This window comes from Trachemys scripta, chromosome 8, assembly GCF_013100865.1.
Source record: "Trachemys scripta elegans isolate TJP31775 chromosome 8, CAS_Tse_1.0, whole genome shotgun sequence".
Classification (NCBI taxonomy): domain Eukaryota; kingdom Metazoa; phylum Chordata; order Testudines; family Emydidae; genus Trachemys; species Trachemys scripta.
Window position 1 is genome coordinate 66425303 of NC_048305.1, and position 22498 is coordinate 66447800.

The window sequence follows — 22498 nt, forward strand, 5'->3', positions numbered from 1 at the left end:
ATAAATCAGTTTACTCAAAATAACTTGCAAACCAACAGGTTTGAGTTAAGAGTATTAAGCAAAAGTCTTCTAAGAAAAAGATACGCTCATTCCACATCCAACACCAAATTTAGGGTTTTTTTTGTTTGTTTGTTTTTTAAAACACATGCCTAGTGTGTAAATTAGGTAACTCACCTGCCAAAGACTGTGTGCTTTCCTAATTTGCTACTAATGGTATTGGCCTCCTGGATCATCAGAGAGAGTTTCATAGAATTCCAGTTAGGCTTAACTAAATAAAAAACACATAAGATTATGGTCGACTGGATCAAACATAATGAAATGATTCCAGACCAAAAAAGGAGACCTTTAAAGGAGTTCGGTGGACAAGGCAGTCTCACGGACTTCCAATTTACTGAAAACACTAAAAGACAGTTCACACTTTCAAAGGATATGTCAAAACTGGAATGCCATTTAAATCACTGTAGGCATCATATTTGCATGGTTTTAGAAACAAATACATTTTACCTTTCTGCTCTGGTCCTCCAGCCTCCACAACTGTGTTTCCTGCTCTTTCCCACAAAGCCTAGACCGTCTGATGACGGGAGAACCTTTGGTCTGCTGAGGAAGTACGCTAATCTACATGTTTCTGTTTGTTCACCCAGCCCAACTAAATATGAACAAAGTATCACTCTAGCGCTGCCTGATGTGCATGTCTCAAGAAGGGCAAGGATCGCATCCCAACAATAAAGATGAAGATCTTATAACTTCAATACCATTGAGATAACAGATTAAGCTACTAGGATCCCATCTCAACCAGAAATGCAGCAATTTTCTCACAAGAAGGATAGTGAAAACAGAGACTAAAGAGGTCTCTCTGCCAGAAAGTAAACCTCCCAGCAAGCGGGAAGAGAAGAGGAGAAAGCCTCTCTCTCCATTGCCAGACAGCAGAGGAAATAATAATGAATTGAAAGTTACACTGTACACCAGGGGTGGCCAACCTGAGCCTGAGAAGGGGTCAGAATTTACCAATATACATTGCCAAAGAGCTACAGTAATATGTCAGTAGCCCCCTACCTGCTCCCCAGCCCCCAGTGCCTCCTGCCTGCCGCCTGCCAGCAGCCCCCACCAATCAGCGCCTACTCCCCCCTCCCACCACAATCAGCTGTTTCACCTGTGCAGGAAGCTATGGGGGGGGTGGGGGAGCGAGGGCATGCAAGGCTCAGGCATGCAAGGCTCCAGCCCCGGAATCAATGCCTACTTAAGGAGCTGCATATTAACCCCTGAAGAGCCGCATGTGGCTTTGGAGCCACAGGTTGGCCACCCCTGCTGTACACAATCTCTCTCTCTCCTCCCCCACCCCCAACACACACATACTAGTTATAGTTTTATTTCCATTTCCACGATTCTGCTGGAGAGTTTCTATTTCTTTAGCAATTTTCTGCTTCTCAGCCTCCAGAGCTTCAAGAATCTTTGCATGATGAATAGTATGATCTTCTAAAGCCTAAAGAAAAGACATATAGATCCATCCATGACAATGTTTTTACAAGAAGCAAAGGATAAAATGGGGTGAGAGGTTATTTTATCTTTTGAGACTGCATGCTTTACAATAAACTTTGATCCAATCCCTCTACTACATCAGTTAAGACAACACAAATTCTACCAATTTTCATTGCTTGCTTAAATTCTGACATGTATATGTTAGAGCATTTTTATTTAAATGGGACTACTGAATTCAAGAAAAAGGGAACAGAATAATGTATCAATTATTTTAAAAAGAAAAAATCTATCATAGAAGTTTAAAGATGAAAGAAAATGTGCACTAGCAGTCATGGAAAATAATGAAGTTTTGGTGTCTACTGCAGTCAGCAAATGTAGAAACCTAACCTGGGTCAAAATGTAAGGTATTACATTTATTAATATGATTTAGGAATAATTCCTCATTTTCAGGGGTGCCGTCAAGTCTCCTTTCATGTTTTTAATCTGAGGAAACAAGTTTTGAAAGTATTCTGGCTCCTTCAGATATTTCCCCAAATGCTTAACATTCTAGACATTGCTTGCACTTATGCCTGAGTCCATCATTTTTGGTGAGCTCAACATTCCCCTAAGTTTGGAATATCAGCTACCCAGCCCCCATTACATAAAATTATAGCTGACCTTGTTATTTCTGATTCCCCAAATAGCAGCTGATTTAATAAGAGGGCAGTAAATGAGACACGTCCGTCTTAAAATCATTTTGGAAAGGACTATTTTTAAGAGAGCCAATAAAGTTAAATACTATTATAATGGTTTATTTAAATATACGAGTGATCAGACAAGATGCATGTTTTAAAATTACCTGTCTGGTGGCTAATGTCTCCATTTCCAGACGCTTCTTGCTGAAATGTACTTCTAACTCAAGATGTTGCTTTGCTTTTTCCAGTTCTTGTATTTTATTAGCAGTCTGCTGGTTATTCATTTCCTGAATTTGTTTCTTATGAGATTCTTCTCTCTAAAAAAAATAAAAGGACAGAATGAATGGGGTATGGAAAAATCACATGCTTCAGCTCATCCAACCCATTCGCTAAAGATGGATATTAGAGTCTGTTCTCCTTTCAGTCCATGAAAGATTTATGGCCTCTATACATTAGAGAGATAAATTCACTTTCTCAGCAATGGGAGGTTATATCCCAGTCAATGAACATCAACTGTTATACCCTATAGTACAGAGGTGGGCAAACTACGGCCCGCGGGACCATCCTGCCTGGACCTTAACCTCCCGGCCGGGGAGGCTAGCCCCCAGGCCCTCCCCTGCTGTCCCCTCTCCCCCGCAGCCTCAGCTCGCTGTGCTGCCAGCGCTCTGGACGGTGGGACTGCAAGCTCCTGCCGGGCAACATGGCTGCGAGCGCCGCTGGCCTGCCCCGGTGCTCTAGACTGTGCGGCAGTGTGGCTGCCAGTCCTGGTGCTCTGAGCGGTATGGTAAGGGGGCGCGGTGATTCGATAAGGGGCAGGGAGTCCCAGGGGGCAATCAGGGGACAGGGAGCAGCAGGCAGTTGGATAGGCGTGGGAGTCCCAAAGGGCCTGGCAGGGGTGTGAATAGGGGTGGGGGCAGTCAGGGGTCAGTGAGCAGGGGGGTTGGATAGTGGGTGGGGTACTGGGGGGTGGTTGGGGTGGGGGTCCCAGGAGGGGGCAGTCAGGGGACAAGGAGCAGGGGGGGTTGGATGGGTTGGGGCTTCTGAGGGGGGCAGAAAGTGGGAAGCGGCAGGAGCTAGGCTGTTTGGGGAGGCACAGCCTTCCCCACCCGGCGCTCCATACAGTTTCGGAATCCTAATGTGGCCCTCAGGCCAATAAGTTTGCCCACCCCTGCTATAGTACATTTGCTGAGAAGTAAAGTATCATAAATTTATCACTTTGCCACCATATATTATTCTCTATTAATTATATCAAGCCAGCATACCCTGAAAATTGTATCCTGCTTGTAATAGTCCTTGCCCCAAGGCACATGCAAACTAGCAGAACAGCAAATACAAGAAAGAATGAAAACCCCGTGCAAAAAGAGTGCATTATAGCTGAAATACTTTGTGCAATAGGTGGCCTTTTATAAGTGTTTCAAAGAAGAGGAGAGAGCGAGCCAGGGATACAGCTGTTCAGGCATGCGAGACAGCATGAAAGGCTACACAATCCACCTTTTTGTTTAATTATGCAAAGCAATTTACCAGTTCTGCTTCTAGTGATTTTATCTTGCTTTCGTAAACTTTTTGTTGAGAAATAAGTTCTTGTTGAGCCATCTCTTTTGCAACCTGGATACCTTGCATCATTTCTTCCTTGGCTTTCAGTCGTGCCTCTTCAATTTCTGATTCAAGTCTGGAAGTAGTGAGCAACTTAAATTAAAATGTTAGCTTTTAACCTTTTTTAGTATGTTGCATATGAGTTAAAAAGAGTAACAAATGCTATATTCATTACTTTATTGCTTCGGTCAAATGTGAAATTTAGGTCTAAAAACCTCTCATTTTAATTGTGGTGGGTGTGCTAAGTTTTTGTAGTTTATTGATTATCTGTTCTCACCTCCCCCAGGGAGAAAAATCACACACAAGAAGGAAAAAGACTTTAGCCACAGCTGCTACATTTTGGGCAATTCGATCATTAGAAACATAGATAGCTGGGTTTGCGATGATCAGGAGAACCGCATGGTGACTTGCTTGCCTGGTGTGAAGGTTGCGGATCTCTCGAGACATCTAGATAGGCTTATGTGTAGAGCTGGGGAGGAGCTGGTGGTCGTGGTACATGTAGATACCAACAACATGGGGAAGGATAGGAGAGAGGTCCTGGAGGCCAAATTTTGGCTTCCAGATAAGAGATTGAAGTCCAGGAACTCCATGGTAGCATTCTCAGAAATGCTTCCAGTTCCACGCGCAGGGCCAGTTAGACAGGGAGAACTGCAGGGTCTCAATGAGTGGATGAGACGATGGCGTAGGAAGAAGGAGTTTAGATTTATTAGGAACTGAGGAAGCTTTTGGGAGAGGGGGAGCCTATACAGGAAGGATGGGCTCCACTTAAACCAAAACAGAACCAGATTGCTGAAGCTTAAAATTAAAAAAAGCGTAGAACAGTTTTTAAATTAAGGGCTGGGGGAAAGCCTACAGGTATGGAGGAGCATGTGGTGTGGACATGTCTTAGGGGAGGATCTATAAATGGAGTTTCCCTATGTCATAATAAGGAGGAGAGGATGGAAAATGATGAAATACAGGGAGGATCTGATGAGAAACCGTCAAATGAAAAAAAGTCCCATTCAATTACATCATGTAATAGGGGACAGCCAAAAAATGAAAAGTTTTTAAAATGCTTATATACCAATGCTAGAAGTTTAAATAGTAAGATGGGTGAACTAAAGTGCCTAATATTAAATGAGGATATTGATATAATAGACATCACAGAACCTGGTGGAATGAGGATAATCAATGGGACACAGTAATACCAGGGTACAAAATAGATCAGAAGGACAGAAAAGGCCATGCTGGTGGGGGAGTGGCACTATATGTGAAAGAAAGCGTAGAATCAAATGAAGTAAAAATCTTAAATGAACTAAATTGTACTATAGAATCTCTATGGATAATAATTCCATGCTTGAAAAATAAGAATTATAGCAGTAGGGCTATATTACAGACCACCTGACCAGAATGGTGTTAGTGACTCTGAAATGCTCAGGGAGATTAGAGAGGCTATTAATATAAAAAAACTCAATAATAATAATGGGGAATTTCAACTATCCCCATATTGACTGGGTACATATCACCTCAGGAAGGGATGCTGAGATTAAGTTTCTTGACACCTTAAATGACTGCTTCTTGGAGCAGCTAGTCCTGGAACCCACAAGAGGAGAGGCAATTCTTGATTTAGTCCTAAGTGGAGCACAGGATCAGGTCCAAGAGGTGAATATAGCTGGACCGCTTGGTAATAGTGACCATAATATAATTAAATTTAACATCCCTGTGGCAGGGAAAACTCCACAGAGGCCCAACACTATAGCATTTAATTTCAGAAAGGGGAACTACACAAAAATGAGGAGGTAAGTGAAACAGAAATTAAAAAGGTACAGTACCAAAAGTAAAATCCCTGCAAGCTGCGTGGAAACTTTTTAAAGACACCATAATAAAGGCTCAACTTAAATGTATACCCCAATTTAAACAACACAGTAAGAGAACCAAAGAAGAGCCACCGTGGCTAAATAACAAAGTAAAAGAAGCAGTTATTAATTAACTTAGAGTATGTATTAATACCTGGGGGAGCAAACAACTGTGCATCTCTCTCTATCAATGTTATAAAGGGCGAACAATTTATGAGTTTACCTTGTATACGCTTTATACAGGGTAAAACGGATTTATTTGGGTTTAGACCCCATTGGGAGTTGGGCATCTGAGTGTTAAAAACAGGAACACTTCTGTTAGCTGCTTTCAGGTAAACCTGCAGCTTTGGGGCAAGTAATTCAGACCGTGTGCCTGTGTTGGAGCAGACGGGAGTGTCTGGCTCAGCAAGACAGGGTGCTGGGGCCCCGAGCTGGCAGGAAAGGCAGGGGTAGAAGTAGCCTTGGCACATGGGGTGGCAGCTCCCAAGGGGGGTTCTGTGATCACAATCCTAATGAGGAAAATAGAAAAGAGCATAAACTCACACAAATGAAGTGTAAAAATATAATTAGAAAGACCAAAAAAAAAATTTGAACAGCTAGCCAAAGATTCAAAAAGGAACAGTAAAAAATTTTTTTAAATACATCAGAAGCAGAAAGCCTGCTAAACAACTAGTGGGGCCACTGGACGATCGAGATGCTAAAGGACCACTCAAAGATGATAAGGCCATTGCGGACAAACTAAATGAATTCTTTGCATCGGTCTTCACTGTTGAGGATGTGAGGGAGATTCCCAAACCTGAGCCATTTTTTTGGGGTGACAGATCTGAGGAGCTGTCCCAAATTGAGGTGTCATTAGAGGACATTTTGGAACAAATTGATAAACTAAACAGTAATAAGTTTCCAGCATCTGATGATGTTCACCCAAGAGTTCTGAAGGAACTCAAATGTGAAATTGCAGTACTACTAACTGTCATCTGTAAAAGACGGTTACTCACCGTTGTAACTGTTGTTCTTCGAGATGTGTTGCTCATATCCATTCCATTAGGTGTGCGCGCGCCGCGTGCACGATCGTCGGAAGATTTTCTACCCTAGCAACACCGGCGGGTCGGCTGTGGAGCCCCCTAGAGTGGCGCCTTCATGGCGCTGAATATATACCCCAGCCGACCCGGCGCCCCCTCAGTTCCTTCTTGCCGGCTACTCCGACAGTGGGGACGGGGGGCGGGTTTGGAATGGATATGAGCAACACATCTCGAAGAACAACAGTTACAACGGTGAGTAACCGTCTTTTCTTCTTCGAGTGCTTGCTCATATCCATTCCATTAGGTGACTCCCAAGCCCAACTTAGGTGGTGGGGTCGGAGTGAGACATTGCTGTGTGCAAAACCGCTGATCCGAAGGCAGCATCGTCCCTGGACTGCTGCACTAGTGCATAGTGAGCTGTAAACGTGTGGACTGATGACCAAACCGCCGCTCTACAAATGTCCTGGATCGGAACATGTGCCAGGAAAGCAGTCGAGGAGGCTTGGGCCCTCGTGGAGTGAGCGGTGAGGTGCGGTGCTGAGACACCTGCCAGGTCATAGCAAGTCCGGATGCAAGGCGTAATCCAGGAGGATAGGCGTTGTGAGGAGACCGGTGAGCCTTTCATTCGGTCGGCCACTGCAACGAAGAGTTGCGTCGTCTTTCTAAAGTGCTTTGTGCGGTCAATATAGAAGGCCAGGGCCCTTCTTACGTCCAGGGAATGCAAACGTTGATCCTGGCGAGTGGCATGTGGTTTGGGATAAAAGACCGGGAGAAATATGTCCTGGTTGATATGAAATGGAGAAACCACCTTAGGGAGAAAGGCAGGATGTGGACGAAGCTGCACTTTATCCTTATGGAAAACTGTATAAGGGGGCTCGGATGTAAGTGCCCTGAGTTCAGAAACTCGCCTTGCTGAGGTGATGGCTACGAGGAAGGCTGTCTTCCAGGACAGGTACAAAAGTGAACAGGTGGCTAGTGGTTCGAATGGAGGACCTGTGAGTTTGGAGAGGACCAGATTAAGGTCCCACGTCGGGACGGGCTGACGCTGTTGTGGGTACGTCCGGTCTAAGCCCTTGAGGAATCTAACGACCATCGGGTTAGAGAATACCGAGGACGCGAGTTCCCCGGGGTGAAAGGCTGATATAGCAGCCAGGTGAACTCTGATTGAAGATATCGCCAACCCTTGCAGTTTTAGGGAGAGGAGATATTCCAATATGAGAGGAATGGGTGCCTGCAACGGGGACGTGGCTCGTTGTTCGCACCAACAGGAGAACCGCTTCCACTTGGCCAGGTACGTGGAGCGTGTTGAGGGCTTCCTACTGCTCAGCAGAATCTGTTGGACAGAGTGCGAGCATTGCTGCTCTGCCTGGGTGAACCATGGAGCAGCCACGCCGTGAGGTGGAGTGATTGCAGGTCGGGGTGACGCAGCCGACCGTGGTCCTGAGATATGAGATCCGGACATAATGGAAGCGGGATCGGTGTCTGAACCGAGAGTTCCAACAGTGTGGTGTACCAATGTTGTCTCGGCCACGCTGGAGCGATCAGAATTACCTGTGCCTGGTCTCTGCGCAATTTGAGCAGTACCTTGTGGACCAGAGGAAACGGAGGGAAGGCATAAAACAGGTGGTCTTTCCAGGGAAGGAGAAACGCATCCGAGAGGGAGCCCGGAGCTCGACCTTGTAGGGAGCAGAACACGTGGCACTTTCTGTTGTCTCGAGATGCAAACAGGTCTATCTGGGGAAACCCCCACCTCTGGAAGATGGAATGTATGATGTCCGGACGGATAGACCACTCGTGCGTCTGGAAGGACCTGCTGAGTCGGTCCGCTAGAGTGTTCTGGACTCCAGGGAGGAACGATGCCGTGAGATGGATTGAGTGGGCGATGCAGAAGTCCCACAGGCGAATGGCCTCTTGGCATAGAATTGACGAACGTGCTCCTCCTTGCTTGTTGATGTAAAACATGGCCGTGGTGTTGTCGATGAGAACTAACACACAGCGGCCACGTAGGAGATTGAGGAATGCCTGGCACGCCAGGCGCACCGCCATCAGTTCCCGAACATTGATGTGCAGGGCTAACTGGGATGCAGTCCACAGGCCTTGGGTATGGTGTTCGTTGAGATGGGCGCCCCAACCCAGAGATGACGCGTCTGTGACCAGGTGCAGAGAGGGTTGTGGGGCGTGAAATGGCATCCCCTCGCAGACCACATTGTGATCTAGCCACCAGGTGAGGGAGGCCAGGATCGAGTTCGGGACCGTGACCACCATGTTCAGGGTGTCCCGATGTGGACGGTATATTGATGACACCCAGGTTTGAAGTGGGCGAAGCCGAAGTCTGGCATGCCTGGTTACGTGCGTGCATGAAGCCATGTGACCCAGCAGGGTAAGGCACGACCTCACCGTGGTAGTTGGGAAGGCCTTGAGCCCTTGAATGAGGTTCGTGATGGTGCCAAAGCGGTTGTCTGGCAGGATGGCTTGTGCACGTCTGGAGTCTAGAACTGCGCCGATGAATTCTATTCTCTGGGTAGGTTCTAGAGTGGATTTGTCTTTGTTGAGTAGGATGCCCAACTCGTTGAATGTGTGCACTATTCTGTGGACGTGAGCTTGAACTTGCTCCTTGGTGCGACCGCGCACCAGCCAGTCGTCTAGGTACGGGAACACCTGTATCCCTTGCCGACGAAGGTACGCTGCCACGACAGCCATACATTTCGTGAACACTCTTGGGGCCGAGGATAGGCCGAAGGGAAGGACTGCAAATTGGTAGTGCACCGTGTTTACCACGAATCGCAGGAAGCATCTGTGAGGTGGGTAAATTGAGATGTGAAAGTATGCGTCTTTCATGTCGAGGGCGGCGAACCAGTCTCCAGGATCGAGGGAAGGGATAATGGCCCCCAAAGAGACCATGCGGAACTTCAACTTTACTACGAATTTGTTGAGTCCGCGCAAGTCCAAGATGGGCCGTAGACCTCCTTTGGACTTGGGGATCAGGAAATAACGGGAGTAAAATCCCCTGCCCTTTAACTCTATCGGAACCTCCTCTATGGCCCCCATGGCCAGGAGCGTAGAGACCTCCTGTATAAGAAGTTGCTCGTGAGAAGGGTCCCTGAAGAGGGACGGGGAGGGGGGGTGGGAGGGGGGGGATAGAAGAAAACTGGATAGCGTATCCCTCTTCCACCGTGCGGAGGACCCAACGGTCCGAAGTTATAAGGGACCAAGCATGGTGGAAGTGGGAGAGACGATCCCGAAAGGAGGGGGCTGAATCCTGGGGGATGACTGGTGCACCGTCCTCGACCGCACCTTCAAAAGTTTTGTCTGGGGCCTGAAGGTGGTCTAGGTGGCCCCTGGTTCTGGCCGGGTTGAGGGCCAGTCCACCGTCTCCTACCACCTCGCCCTCGCCTCCGGACCGAGTCTTGTCTCTGACGAGGCGGGGGGGGTAGAAGCGCTGAGGCTGCGGCCTAAATGGTCTGCGCTGAGGGCCCACAACATGCATCCCCAGGGAGCGCATGATTGTTCTCGAGTCCTTGAGGCTCTGCAGGCGAGAGTCCGTCTTGTCTGAGAACAAACCATGTCCCTCAAAGGGCAAATCTTGTAGGGTTTGCTGCAGCTCCGGAGGCAAACCCGAAACTTGAAGCCAGGAGATCCTCCGCATAGCGATACCCGAAGCCATGGTCCTCGCAGCCGAGTCTGCTATGTCCAAGGAGGCCTGCAAGGAGGTTCGAGCCACCTTCTTACCCTCCTCTACCATGGCTCCAAACTCTTCCCTGGACTCCTGGGGAATCAACTCCTTAAACTTCCCCATGTAGTTCCAGGAGTTAAAATTGTAGCGGCTCAGCAGTGCCTGTTGGTTTGCCGCTCTAAGTTGCAGCCCTCCGGCTGAATAAACCTTACGGCCAAACAAATCGAGCCGTTTGGCCTCTTTTGATTTTGGCGCTGCAGCCTGCTGGCCGTGGCGCTCTCGTGCGTTCACTGATGCCACCACCAGTGAACACGGTTGTGGGTGGGTATACAAGTACCCGTAGTCCTTCGACGGGACAAAGTATTTCCGTTCCACCCCTCTCGCTGTGGGTGGGATAGAGGCAGGAGTTTGCCATATCGTATCCGCATTGTTTTGTATCGTGCGGATCAGGGGTAACGCTACCCTCGATGGGGCATCCGCTCCGAGGATATTCACTATCGGGTCGTGCACCTCCACTACCTCCTCTGCCTGCAGGTCCATATTACGGGCCATCCTGCGCAGAAGATCCTGGTGAGCCCGAAGATCTATTGGAGGTGGGCCCGTGCACGATGTGCCCGCCACTGCCTCGTCCGGCGAAGAAGAGGAAGATGCCTCCGGTGGAACGGGATCCAAGGGCTGGTCCTGGTCTTCCTGTTCCTGGGCCGGAGCGTCACCTGCGCCTGGGTCCAGGGCGTCAGGCGGTACGGACACGGAAGCCTCCATGTCCCCTGGCGGAGGCCGAGAGATTGTGGACTCCGGGGCCCTTCTAACGGAATGACCCGAGCGAGAGGTCGAGGGTATTGGAGCCCCTTGCTCCTGATGGTACGCCCACGGGGTCCAGAATGACCAATGAGATGGGCCATGAGAATGGTCCTCTGCCATCTCCCGCCAATGGCCCAAGTCCTGTTCCTCGGCTTGCCCTTGAGGGGGATATGCCGATCTCGAGAGGTCCTCCGATGAGTGGGATACCGATCTCGATGGCCACGGCGGTGCCGAGAGCGTCGAGGCGATTCCCGCGGTCTGCGGTGCCGCACGGTGCCGGTCCGGAGATCTATCTCTACGCGGTGCCGGCGATCGGTGCCGGGACCGCGATCGGTGCCGATGACCTCGTCGGTGCCGGGAGTCAGATCTGGACCTCGACGAGGACCTGGAGTATGCCCGGTGCCGGGAGCGGCCTCTCGACGTCGAGCGTCGGCCATAGCGGTGCCGAGAACTACGTCTCGACGTCGATCGGTGCCGACGATCATAGCGGCGCCGAGACGTAGAGCGTTGTCTCGAAGAAGATCTTGGCCGCGAGTACGACCGGTGCCGAGGCGATATTCGGTGCCGGGACTGCGAGCGGCGTGGGGACCTGCTTCGGGACCTGGATCGGTGCCGAGGTTCCAGCCCTTGTGATGGAGGACGGATTAGTGCAGGTTTCCCTCTCGACTGGACCGGGCGAGTTAACGGTGCCGTCGGTGCCGGTGGTTGAGGCGGTGCCGGCTCCGTGAGAGCTATTAAGTCTCTCGCCGCCGTGAAGGTCTCTGGAGTCGACGGGAGGCATTGTATCACCGCCGGCCTCGGTGGAGACGCTATCTGCACCGGACTCGACGGCCTCGGTGCCGGAGTCGACGGTGCTGGAGGCACCTGTTTCCGGTGCTCCACCGGCGGACGCGGCTCTACCCCCGGCACTGGGGGAGCCGGCGTCTTCGGCGCGGAGGTCCCCGTCTTATGGGCTTTTTTATGCCCCGGGGATAATGACCGGCGTCGAGGCACTTGCTGCGCTTGCGGTGCCGACGAGGTCCGGTGCCGGGGCGGCTTGTCCGACACCACTCGCGTGGTCGTCGTGGCCGGTGCCGCCGGAGCACTGCGCACCGAGGCGCTGGGTGCCGGGGCCTGACTTGTAGATGGAGCGTCTGGACTAAGTGCCGCTTCCATCAAGAGTTGCCGGAGCCAAAAGTCCCGCTCCTTCTTGGTCCTGGGTCTGAAGGCCTTACAGATCTTGCACTTATCTGTTTGATGGGACTCTCCCAGGCACTTCAGACAGGAGTCGTGCGGGTCGCTCGTGGGCATAGGTTTAGCGCAGGAGGCGCACTGCTTGAAGCCGGGAGCTTTGGGCATGAGCCCGAGCCCGCGGCCGGGGGAGAAAGGGGGAGACGACCCCCTTAGTCCCCTGGACTATTATAACAACTAAAACAACTTGAAACTACTAACTATTTAACTACAACTTTAGAACTATAACTATAACTATAACTACAACTATGAACAAGAACAAAGCTAGGGAGAGTGGAGGACAGCTATGCCGCGCTCCACAGTTCCAACGACCGTCAGGGGCGGTAAGAAGGAACTGAGGGGGCGCCGGGTCGGCTGGGGTATATATTCAGCGCCATGAAGGCGCCACTCTAGGGGGCTCCACAGCCGACCCGCCGGTGTTGCTAGGGTAGAAAATCTTCCGACGATCGTGCACGCGGCGCGCGCACACCTAATGGAATGGATATGAGCAAGCACTCGAAGAAGAACCTATCATTTAAATCAGCTTCTGTACCAAATGACTGGAGGATAGCGAATGTGATGACAAGTTTTAAAAAGGGCTCCAGAGGTGACCCTGGCAACTACAGGCCAGTAAGCCTCACTTCAGTATCAGGCAAATCGGTTGAAATTATCATAAAGAACAAAAGTGTCAAACACATAGATGAACATAATTTGTTGGCAAATAGTAAACATGGTTTTTGTAAAGGGAAATCATGCCTCACCAATCTACTAGAATTCTTTAAGGGGGTCAACAAGCATGCAGACAAAGGAGATCCAGTGGATATAGTGTATTTAGTTTTTCAGAAAGCTTCTGACAAGGTCCCTCACCAAAGGCTCTTAAGCAAAATAAGCAGTCATGGGATAAGAGGGAAGGTTCTCTCATGGATTGGTAACTGGTTAAAAGATAGGAAACAAAGGGTAGGAATAAATGGTCTCTTTATTTTATAGACCTCTATCATAGGTCTATAAAGGAGAAAGGTAAAGAGTGGGGTCCACCAGGGAATTGTACTGGGCCCAGTCATATTTAACATATTCATAAACAATCTGGAAAAAGGGGTAAATGGTGAGGTGGCAAAATTTGTGGATGATACAAAACTACAAGAGAGTTAAGTCCCAGGCAGGCTGCAAAGAGCTACAAAAGGATCTCACGAAACTGGGTGATTGGGCAACAAAATGGCAGATGAAATTTAATCTTGATAAACGCAAAGTAATGCACATTGGAAAACATAATCCTAACTATACATATACAATGATGGGGTCTAAATTAGCTGTTACCACTCAAGAAAGAGGTCTTGGAGTCATTGTGGATCGTTCTCTGAAATCATCCACTCAATGTGCAGCGGCAGTCAAAACAACAAACAGAATGTTGGGAATCATCAAGAAAGGGATAGATAAGACAGAAAATATCATATTGCCTCTATATAAATCCATGGTACACCCACACCTTGAACACTGCGTGCAGATGTGGTCGCCCCACATCTAAAAAAAAAGATATATTGGAATTGGAAAAGGTTCAGAAAAGGGCAACAAAAATGATTAGGGGTATAGAACGGCTTCCGTATGAGGCGAGATTAATAAGACTGACTTTTCAGCTTGGAAAAGAGGCGCCTGGGGGGGATATGATAGAGGTCTATAAAATCATGAGTGGTATAGAGAAAGTAAATAAGGAAGTGTTATATACTCGTTCTCATAATACAAGAGCAAGGGGCTACCAAATGAAATTAATAGATAGCAGGTTTAAAACAAACACAAGAAAGTATTTTTTCACACAACGCACTATCAACCTCTGGAACTCCTTTCCAGAGGGTGTTGTAAAGGCCAATACTATAACGGGGTTCAAAAAGGGAGCTAGATAGATTCATGGAAGATAGCCATTGATGGACCTATTAGCCAGGAATGGTGTCCCTAGCCTCTGTTTGCCAGAAGCTGGGATTGGGTGACAGGGCATGGATCACTTGATGATAACCTGTCTGTTCATTCCCTTTGGGGCACCTGCCATTGGCCACTGTCAGAGGACAGGATACTGGGCTTGATGGACCTTTGGTCTGATCCAGTATGGCTGTTCTTATGTTATGTTCTTTATGTCTATTTTACTGCATTTGGTTTCAAGAACTGTTTTATTGAGAATCTTTCACAAATAGTATCTGCTGTAGAAACTCACATAGCTACAGTCACATGGATTAGAAGAGCCAAACTTTAAATCAATGAGGAATGCAGATTTCCAAGTGCCACGGGTGGAGCTAGTGGGCTGATAGCATGCTTTCTGTGGGCCAACAGGGTGCCACATCACACACACACACTAAGCCCACCTTAGCACCTCATACTACCACTTACAGCTGGATACAAATGTTGTTCACCATCCTCTTTGTATTGTTGCTGCTCTATAAAAGGTAAGGTACTCTGTGCTCTTACACTGATCTAATCAGAGTGGGAAGAGAAAGCCTGCAGCTAAAACTATATTGGCGGTTAGGTAGAGGGAGCCTTTAGAATAGCTACCCTGCATCCTTCCTCTCTAGCTGCAGATTCTGGAAGAGCCACCACTGTTCCTCATCTGTGTGCTTCCCGTGACAGAGCCCAGGCAGAGAAAAGTATTACTCTTGTGGAAATTCTGCGCCACTCTGCATGCATATTTCATGTGCCACATATATTTTTAATTTTTTCCCCCCCCAGAAAATAGCTTCTGCTGAAAAGTTGTTGCAGTGCTGCCTTTTGCCCACCAGAGGGTGCTGTGGCACTAGAACACAGCAGCTGCTCCTGGCCAGCCCCAGCTAGGATAGGGAAGAGAAAGACTGCCTTCTTCACAGCACCTGTCAGGCCATGTCATAAGACATGGGGAGATAGACAGTGTGGGGTTGCTGGGGGGGGGGGGGGGAGGAGAGAGTCAGACGGGCTCATAAGGGCTATTTGGCGATAACCGACTAGAGCAGGGGCTGAAGTTTGCAGATGACACTAAACTAGGAGGCGTGGTAGATACACTAGAGGGTAGGGATCGGATACAGAGGGACCTAGACAAATTAGAGGATTGGGCCAAAAGAAATCTGATGAGGTTCAACAAGGACAAGTGCAGAGTCCTGCACTTAGGAAGGAAGAATCCCATGCACTGCTACAGACTAGGGACCGAGTGGCTAGGCAGCAGTTCTGCAGAAAAGGATCTCCGGGTTACAGTGGACGAGAAGCTGGATATGAGTCAACAGTGTGCCCTTGTTGCCAAGAAGGCTAACGGCATTTTGGGCTGTATAAGTAGGAGCATTGCCAGCAGATCGAGGGACGTAATCATTCCCCTCTATTTGGCATTGGTGAGGCCTCATCTGGAGTACTGTGTCCAGTTTTGGCCTCACACTACAAGAAGTATGTGGAAAAATTGGAAAGTGTGCAGCAGAGGGCAACAAAAATGATTAGGGGGCTGGAGCACATGATTTATGAGGAGACGCTGAAGGAACTGGGATTATTGAGTCTGCAGAAGAGAAGAATGAGGGAGGATTTGATAGCTGCTTTCAATTACCTGAGAGGGAGTTCCAAAGAGGATGGATCTAGACTGTTCTCAGTGGTACCAGATGACTGAACAAGGAGTAATGGTCTCAAGTTGCAGTGGGGGAGGTTTAGGTTGGATATTAAGAAAAAAACTTTTACACTAGGAGGGTGGTGAAGCACTGGAATGGGTTACCTAGGGAAGTGGTGGAATCTCCTTCCTTAGAGGTTTTTAAGGTCAGGCTTGAAAAAGCCCTAGCTGTGATAATTTAGTTGGGGATTAGGTCCTGCTTTGAGCAGGGGGTTGGACTAGATGACCTCCTGAGGTCCCTTCCAACCCTATGATTCTATGAATGGGAGAGGTGGTGCAGGGCCACATGGTCAGGGGGAAGGGGGTGCAGAGCTACAGGGGGCAGGCGGAGGACTGAGTGGGGGCACAGAAAGACGTAGGGACAGAGGGTGTAGACACACATGGAGAGGAGGGGAGGGGGCTGGCTGAGGGGATGCAGGGCCACATGGGGATGGGGGTGGCTGAGTGGGGGCACAGACACATGGGGGCAGGGGGGGCAGGGCCACATGGGGACAGATGTGTCTGACTGAATGAGAGAGGCTAGGGGTCAAGCAGGGTCTGCATAGGCGACACTCCCTAACAATGCCTTCCCGCCCTCCCTCCAAAAAAAACCTCTGTTCTATACTTTTCCCATCCATACCCAACAACCCTTCAAATTTATACACAAGCTCCTTCCCAGCAATTACTTCCCTCAGCTTCTCCATTACCCCCGACTCCCCCAAGCCTTTGCACTCCTTCTGAGGTGTGCGGGAAATATGGCTCTATACTGTAGTTTAAATGAATTATTACTCAGAGTTCTGTATTAATATGCCTAGAAAGGAATCTATTTGTCAAAAAAAATTTCCTGAATCTTTTTTGTTGTCTGTATTGTTACCGACATACTTGCTGACAGGTATTTTGAAATAAGTTACTAAAATAATTTAAACTGGTGTGATTATATTGTGTTATTTTGACAAATAAAATATGCAGAATTTTAAAATATTGTGTGCAGAATTTTTATTTTTTGGCACAGAATTCGCCCAGGACTAAAAGTATTAAGAGAAGGCCACTACCAATCTTCCTATGCTGAAATTAAAGAGGCTGTCCCTCAGCTTCACACTCACGCATTTTGCATTGCATTAAACATATCATAATCTGTATTTGGAATAACCCTCTATGAAAGTCTGATTTTTGTAGTGGAATAAATTCTCAATTTAATCTTTTGGCAAGCAAGAAGACTCTATGTGAGAAGACAATTTTAGTAGAATTCAGGCTTATCATGGAAATGTGTCATAATAAGAATTATGTATTAGAATTCCAAACAGTTAATCAAAAGAGTGGACAACTAGAGATTACAAAAATAAATGTTTAATGGTTATAAAAACACTGCAATATTATGTGTATTCAACTTTATTTAAATTTTGGATTTTACGAGAAGTAAAGAGTGACTTTTTGTTTGTTTGTTTTTTAACTTTCACTTATTCTTATGCAGTTTATATGCCTGTATATTTCCAGAAGAGAGCATGCTGCATTAGCAGATGAGCAGTTTATTTTTAACCGGGAAGGTTCCACAATACTTACTGTGACCTCTGTGCAACCAACAGTTCATTTTTTGCAAATTCAAAATCTTTTGGCCCATCACATGAAAGGGTAGTCCCACAAGATAGCCTTTTTACTTTCTGAACCTCTACTGGATGATTAAACCTGAAATAATGGTCTCCACCGAGAATCACACGATCACCCTGCAAAATACAGACACACTATTAGACTATAATCTTACAATCAAATATATATAATACATCAAAATTAGAAAAATAAAAATATCCAGTAATCTGTCATGATGAACAATTCAAGAGCCTTCTCAAAAACTGCAGTCAACAGATAATTTACCATTCATGCCAGGTGTTTTCAAAGCCATGCATAAATATATTTATTTCTGTACCAGTGATGGATAACTTACGTGATGCATAACTGTTGGCTCTGAAATGTGTTTCCCATTAACATATGTCTTTGCTTCTCCCAATGGCGTAATACTCACTCTACCATCAACATTTTTGATAACACTGAAAGTGAGAAACATCAGATATGACAGCAATAGCTAATCATGAACAAAAAAAACAAGTTATGTAACTTAACTCTGGCTATCCATGAAATTCATGATTTAGATAATGTGACTTTGAATCTCTTCCCCCGCTCCCCCAAATATTGACTATATAGTTCATGCTATTCTGTTATTACACCATACACCTCAACTATATTGCTTTCTAAGAGTCAATCCTCATTTTGGAACAAGATAAGTTTGGGTCTAAACACACCTGCTGCTAAAATACTTCGTGTAATTTACTGCTATCTGAAATGCTGAATCAGGTACTTGAGGTTATGGAAAAAACTTTATTAAAGAAAACTTCACCCTATCCCAGATTTCTTCAATTTTTTTTTAAAGTAGTAATGTTTAAATTTCTTGTATTACATAAGTGGTTCTAGACAGAATGAGAGCTGCACATTATACATTTCTATAATTTGGTCAAGGTACAACTCCATCTCAGAGATAAATTTTATTTCATCTAGGTAGTTTTAACCAATAGAATTCATACCTCAGGAGAGGAGAGATTGAAACCTGTTAGCTAAAAATAAACTGCAAATATATCTCCTGATATTCTTATATTAAAAGGCAAATTTTTCTACATATATTGGAAGATATATATGTCTAGTCAAAATTGAATTTTTTTTTTTTTTTTTTAATAGTTAAAGCTCGCCCCAGGTGTTAGTCTCCTCTGTCAACCCTCTCCTCCTCAAACAAACAAAATACATTTGTCAGGTGTCAGATTATTCATAAACGGAAGGTAATATTAAAGTTTACACAAAATCATCGCCACCAAAAAAAAAAATAAAAATAAAAATAAAAATTTTAATAAGGGCTACCAGTGTGTTTCTCAGTTCATGCAAATTTCTCCAGGCATGGAAAGTTTCATGAAAGATTTACTAATGAGCGTATATATTTTACTATACAGTGAATTCTGCTTTATATTTTCTCTTCAACAGAACAAATCCAATCAGATGCTTTTGGTTTGGTAAGGCAAGCTAGATTTAATAGTTAAATATATATAGCAATGTCATCTTTTTCATCTCAGCTAAATCACCACTTTTCTTTATGATGACTAATGACTGAGGAATTGGTAGATCATGAAGACTTGCCACTCAGTATCTCCTTTATCTTTGTAACAGGACAGCTTGTCCTAGGGCTGGAGAGCCGGGGCCAAGCCAGTCCTGATTACAGAATGAGCCCCACCTGAGGGGAATCAGGCAATTTCCTATGGAAGAAGGATGTTGATAAATTGAAGAGGGTTCCGGAAAGAGCCACAAGAAAGATTAAAGGATTAGAAAACCTGCCTTATAGTGATAGACTCAAGGACCCCAATCTATTTAGCTGAACAAAGAGAAGGTTAGGGGGTAACTTGATTATAGTATCAGTATCTACATGGGGAACATATTTAATAAATAGGCTCTTCAGTCTAGCAAAGAAAGATATAACATGATCCAATGGCTGGAAGTTGAATTAGACAAATTCAGGCTGGAAATAAGGTGTACATTTTTTAACTGTGAGAGTAATTAACCATTGGAACAATTTACTAAGGGTCATGGTGGAATCTCCATCACGGACGATGTTAAATCAAGATTGGATTTTTTTTTTTTTTTTTTTTTTTTAAGATATGGTCTAGGAATTAGTTTGAGGAAGTTCTGTGGCCTGTGTCACACAGAAGGTTGGACTAGATTATCACCGTGGTCTCTTTTGGCCTTGGAATCTATTAATCTATAAAGAGCAGAAGGTGGCTGCAGTGAGACTACAGAGATTGAGAGAGGCTCCTGCAGGGAAGACCCTCAGGTAAAGGGGAATTGCTGCAGCTAAGAAGGGCAGGGAGTAGCCTGCTAAGGCAGGAAGGACTCTGACCAGACCAGGAGCGTTTGGGCTGCACCTGGCTGAAGGGAAGGCTTTATGTTTAGTTTTGAACTTTAAGTTAATAAATCAGACCATAAGAAGGGCTGTTGTGATTGGATTGATGAGCAGAGGTAAGAGAGGAACAGTCTCAGGAGGCCAATGTGGTTGTACAAGGAGCTTTTTAGCTACCTAAAAAGCTAAAGGGATACATACAGGGAATGTCACGAAGAAAGTATATGTGGGAATAGCGCAAGTGTGTAGGAACAAAAATCAGGAAAGCCAAGGCAAAGAACGAGTTACAGCTGGCAAGGAATACTAGAGACAACAAGAAGGGGTTCTTCAAATATGTCAGACAAAAAAGAAAGATCAGGGATGGTGTGGGTCTGCTGCTCAATGGAGAAGGCGAGCTGGTAACAGAAGAGGATAGGAAGGCAGAGCTGCTCAATGCATACTTTGCTTCAGTCTTCTAAAAAAAATTATATATATGTGACCAGACAATTAGCGAAGCTACCATAGACAATAAAGGGGAAGGGAGACAGCTTGGGATAAGTAAAGAACTCTTCTGACAAATTTGAATTAATTCAAGTCAACGGGGCCTGATGCTATTCACCCCAGGATGCTGAAGGAATTAGCCAAAGAAATCTCAGAGCCACTGGCAATAATATTTGCAAAAATCATAGATGACAGGAGAGGTCCCAGAAGATTGGAGAAGGGCTAATGTAGTGCCCATCTTTAAAAAGAGGAGAAAGGATGAGCTGAGGAACTATAGACTAGTCTTCGATACCTGGAAAGCTACTAGAGCAATGTATAAAACATGCAATTTGCGAATACCTGGAGGATGAAAGGGTAATCACTAGCAGCCAGCATGAATTTACTAAGAACAAATCATGCCAAACCAACTTGATTTCCTTCTTTGACAGGATAACTGGTTTGGTGGATGGGGGAAATTCAGTGAACTTAATATACCTGGACTTCAGCAAGGCTTTTGATACAGTCCCACATGACATTCTGATAATTAAACTGGAGAAATGCAGGCTCGGTGGAACTACCATTAACTGGATACATAATTGGTTAAACAACTACAAACAAAAGAGTAACTATTAATGGAATAATGTCAGAGTGGAGGAAGGTCTCAAAGGTGGTGTTCCATAGGGATCTGTTCTGGGTTCGTTATTAATTACTTGGATTTAGGAATTGATTAATTGGAGAACTGGGCTATAGACAACAAAATGAAATTCAACAAAGACAAATGTAAGATGCTACACTTAGGGAAGAAAACCCAAATACACAAATACAGAATGGGGGATAAGTGGGTTGGCAACAGCACCGCTGAGAAGGATCTGGAAGTAGTGGTAGATCACAACCTCAAGATGAATCAGCAAAGCAATGCTGTTGCAGGGGTAAAAAAAAAAAAAAAAAAGCAAACGCAATTTTAGATTGCATTAACAGAGGCATCACATGCAAGTCAGGGGAGGTGATACTACCGCTCTACTCAGCGCTGATTAGGCCTCAACTGGCATACTGTGTCCAGTTAGAAAGGATCCAGAGGTGCACAAAGATTATCAAAGTGATGGAATGCAAACCATATGAGCAAAGGCTGAAGGAAAAAACAATTACCTACCTTTCGTAACTGTTGTTCTTCAAGATGTGTTGCTCATGTCCATTCAATTTTAGGTGTGTGCGCGCCCACTTGCACAGTTGTCGAAGACTTTTGCCTTAGCAGTATCCGTAGGGTTGGCTGTGGTACCCTCTGGAGTATATCAGGCACCCTCAGTATATCAGGCACCGCCAGCCCTACACCCTCTCAGTTCCTTCTTGCCAGCAACTCCAATAGAGGGGCAGGAGGTCAGCTAATGGAATGGACATGAGCAACACATCTCTAAGAACAACAGTTACAAAAGATAGGTAACTGTTTTTACTTCTTTGAATGCTTGCTCATGTCAATGCCATTCTAAATGACTCACAAGCAGTATGCCTGGAGGTGGGCTCAGTTCACAGACGTGCGGCTTGTAATACTGCTATACCGAAGTCAGCATTGTCTCAGGCTTGCTGGGTAAGCGCATAGTGAGACGTGAACATGTGAATGGATGACCAGGTAATGGCCCTGCAGATATCTGGAACTGGCACATGGGCCAGGAAGGCCGTTGCCAAGGCTTATGCTCTAGTTGAGTGGGCAGTTACAATTGCCGGTGGAGGTACCTTCACCTGATCATAGCAAAATCGGATGCAGGAGGTGATCCAAGATGAGATCCTCTGGGTGGAAACTGTACGACCTTTGATCCTATCTGCTACAGCGACGACCTACGTTGACTTGCAAAATGGCTTGGTCCTCTCGATGTACAAGGCTAGTGCTCTCCTGACATCCAAGGAGTACAACCTACGTTCCTCCTCAGACTTATGAGGCTTTGGAAGAAGACTAGCAAGAATATGTCCTGGGTCATGTGAAATTGTGAAGTCACCTTGGGCAGGAAAGCCAGATGCGGCCACAGCTGGACCTTGTCCTTGAAGAACATCATATAGGGCAGCTCCGATGTAAGTGCCTTAATCTCAGAGACCCTTCGGATAGAAGTCACCACCACCAGGAATGACACTTTCCAGGAGAGCAGAAAAAGGGAACAGGACGCCAAGGGCTCGAATGGGGCATTCATGAGCCGCGCAAGCACCAGATTCAGGTGCCAGGGAGGAACTGGGTCCCAGAGTTGGAGGTAGAGCCATTCCAGACCTT

The 22498-nt window shown here is 46.3% G+C and overlaps 1 protein-coding gene across 1 annotated transcript in view; it reads right to left on the reverse strand.

Annotated features, from left to right (window-relative positions):
• The window catches only part of KIF14 (kinesin family member 14), a 90750-nt gene that overhangs the window by 38799 nt on the left and 29453 nt on the right, over positions 1–22498 (reverse strand). The window contains exons 14-19 of the mRNA XM_034780050.1: positions 17797–17899; positions 17418–17578; positions 3672–3819; positions 2315–2467; positions 1354–1480; positions 175–268 (exon numbers count right to left, since the gene is read on the reverse strand). Coding sequence (XP_034635941.1) covers positions 175–268; positions 1354–1480; positions 2315–2467; positions 3672–3819; positions 17418–17578; positions 17797–17899 — 786 coding nt within the window. The remainder of the gene's footprint in view (positions 1–174; positions 269–1353; positions 1481–2314; positions 2468–3671; positions 3820–17417; positions 17579–17796; positions 17900–22498) is intronic.